We start from the raw sequence: 673 nt of genomic DNA on the forward strand, positions 1-673 counted from the left end.
ACTGGAAGAGCATGTTCACCAACACAACAGCAGTTACAGACAGCACCTGCTCAGCCTCAGCTGATGTTTGGATACGGTTGCATTATGGTTGTTCTGACAACACAAGTCTCTCTGCTTGAAGGAGTAATGTTTAGATACGGTTTAAGTATGGTTATGGACATATACAGTATAGGTTGGTTAGTTTTTATAATCATGGAACTGTACTGTTGCATACTTTTTTTTAGGGTTTGTGTGTGTGTGTGTGTGTGTGTGTGTGTGTGTGTGTGTGTGTGTGTGTGTGTATGTGTGTGTGTCTTCCAATAGCTTTCCTCAGAGTCTCTCTACATCTCAGGTTCGAATAAACAAGCCTCCACATGCAGCTTGGGCCACCAGTGTTATCGAGCGCTATACAGCATCATAGAAGCTTCGTAGAGCATCATAGAGGCTTCATAAAGCGCCGTAACTTCTGTCTGTAGGAGTCGATGACTCCTCTCCTCTGACTTACTTCTACTCTTTACTGTACAGTAGCACCCAGTTTACTGTGGAGAGATGGAGAGAGAGAGACGCGTCAGAGAGAGAGAGAAAGAGGGAGAGAGAAGAGAGAGAGAGGGAGGGGGGGGGGGGGGAGAGAAAGAGCGAGGTATTAGAAGAGACAGTCATTTGTATTGTTGATGCACAAGTGCACACTTCATTG

At 45.3% G+C, this 673-nt stretch overlaps 1 protein-coding gene across 1 annotated transcript in view; it reads right to left on the reverse strand.

Moving 5' to 3' along the window:
• Positions 1–369: 369 nt before the first annotated feature.
• LOC310819241 (phosphatidylinositol 4-phosphate 5-kinase type-1 gamma-like) overlaps positions 370–673 on the reverse strand; it is a gene marked incomplete at its 5' end in the record, with an annotated part of 15342 nt that continues 15038 nt past the window's right edge. Inside the window, one exon of the mRNA XM_083690485.1 lies at positions 370–518. Within this exon, the coding sequence (XP_083546611.1) occupies positions 516–518 (3 nt within the window). The 3' untranslated portion in view covers positions 370–515. The remainder of the gene's footprint in view (positions 519–673) is intronic.

This window comes from Argentina silus, assembly GCF_951799395.1.
Source record: "Argentina silus genome assembly, chromosome: 18".
Taxonomy (NCBI): domain Eukaryota; kingdom Metazoa; phylum Chordata; class Actinopteri; order Argentiniformes; family Argentinidae; genus Argentina; species Argentina silus.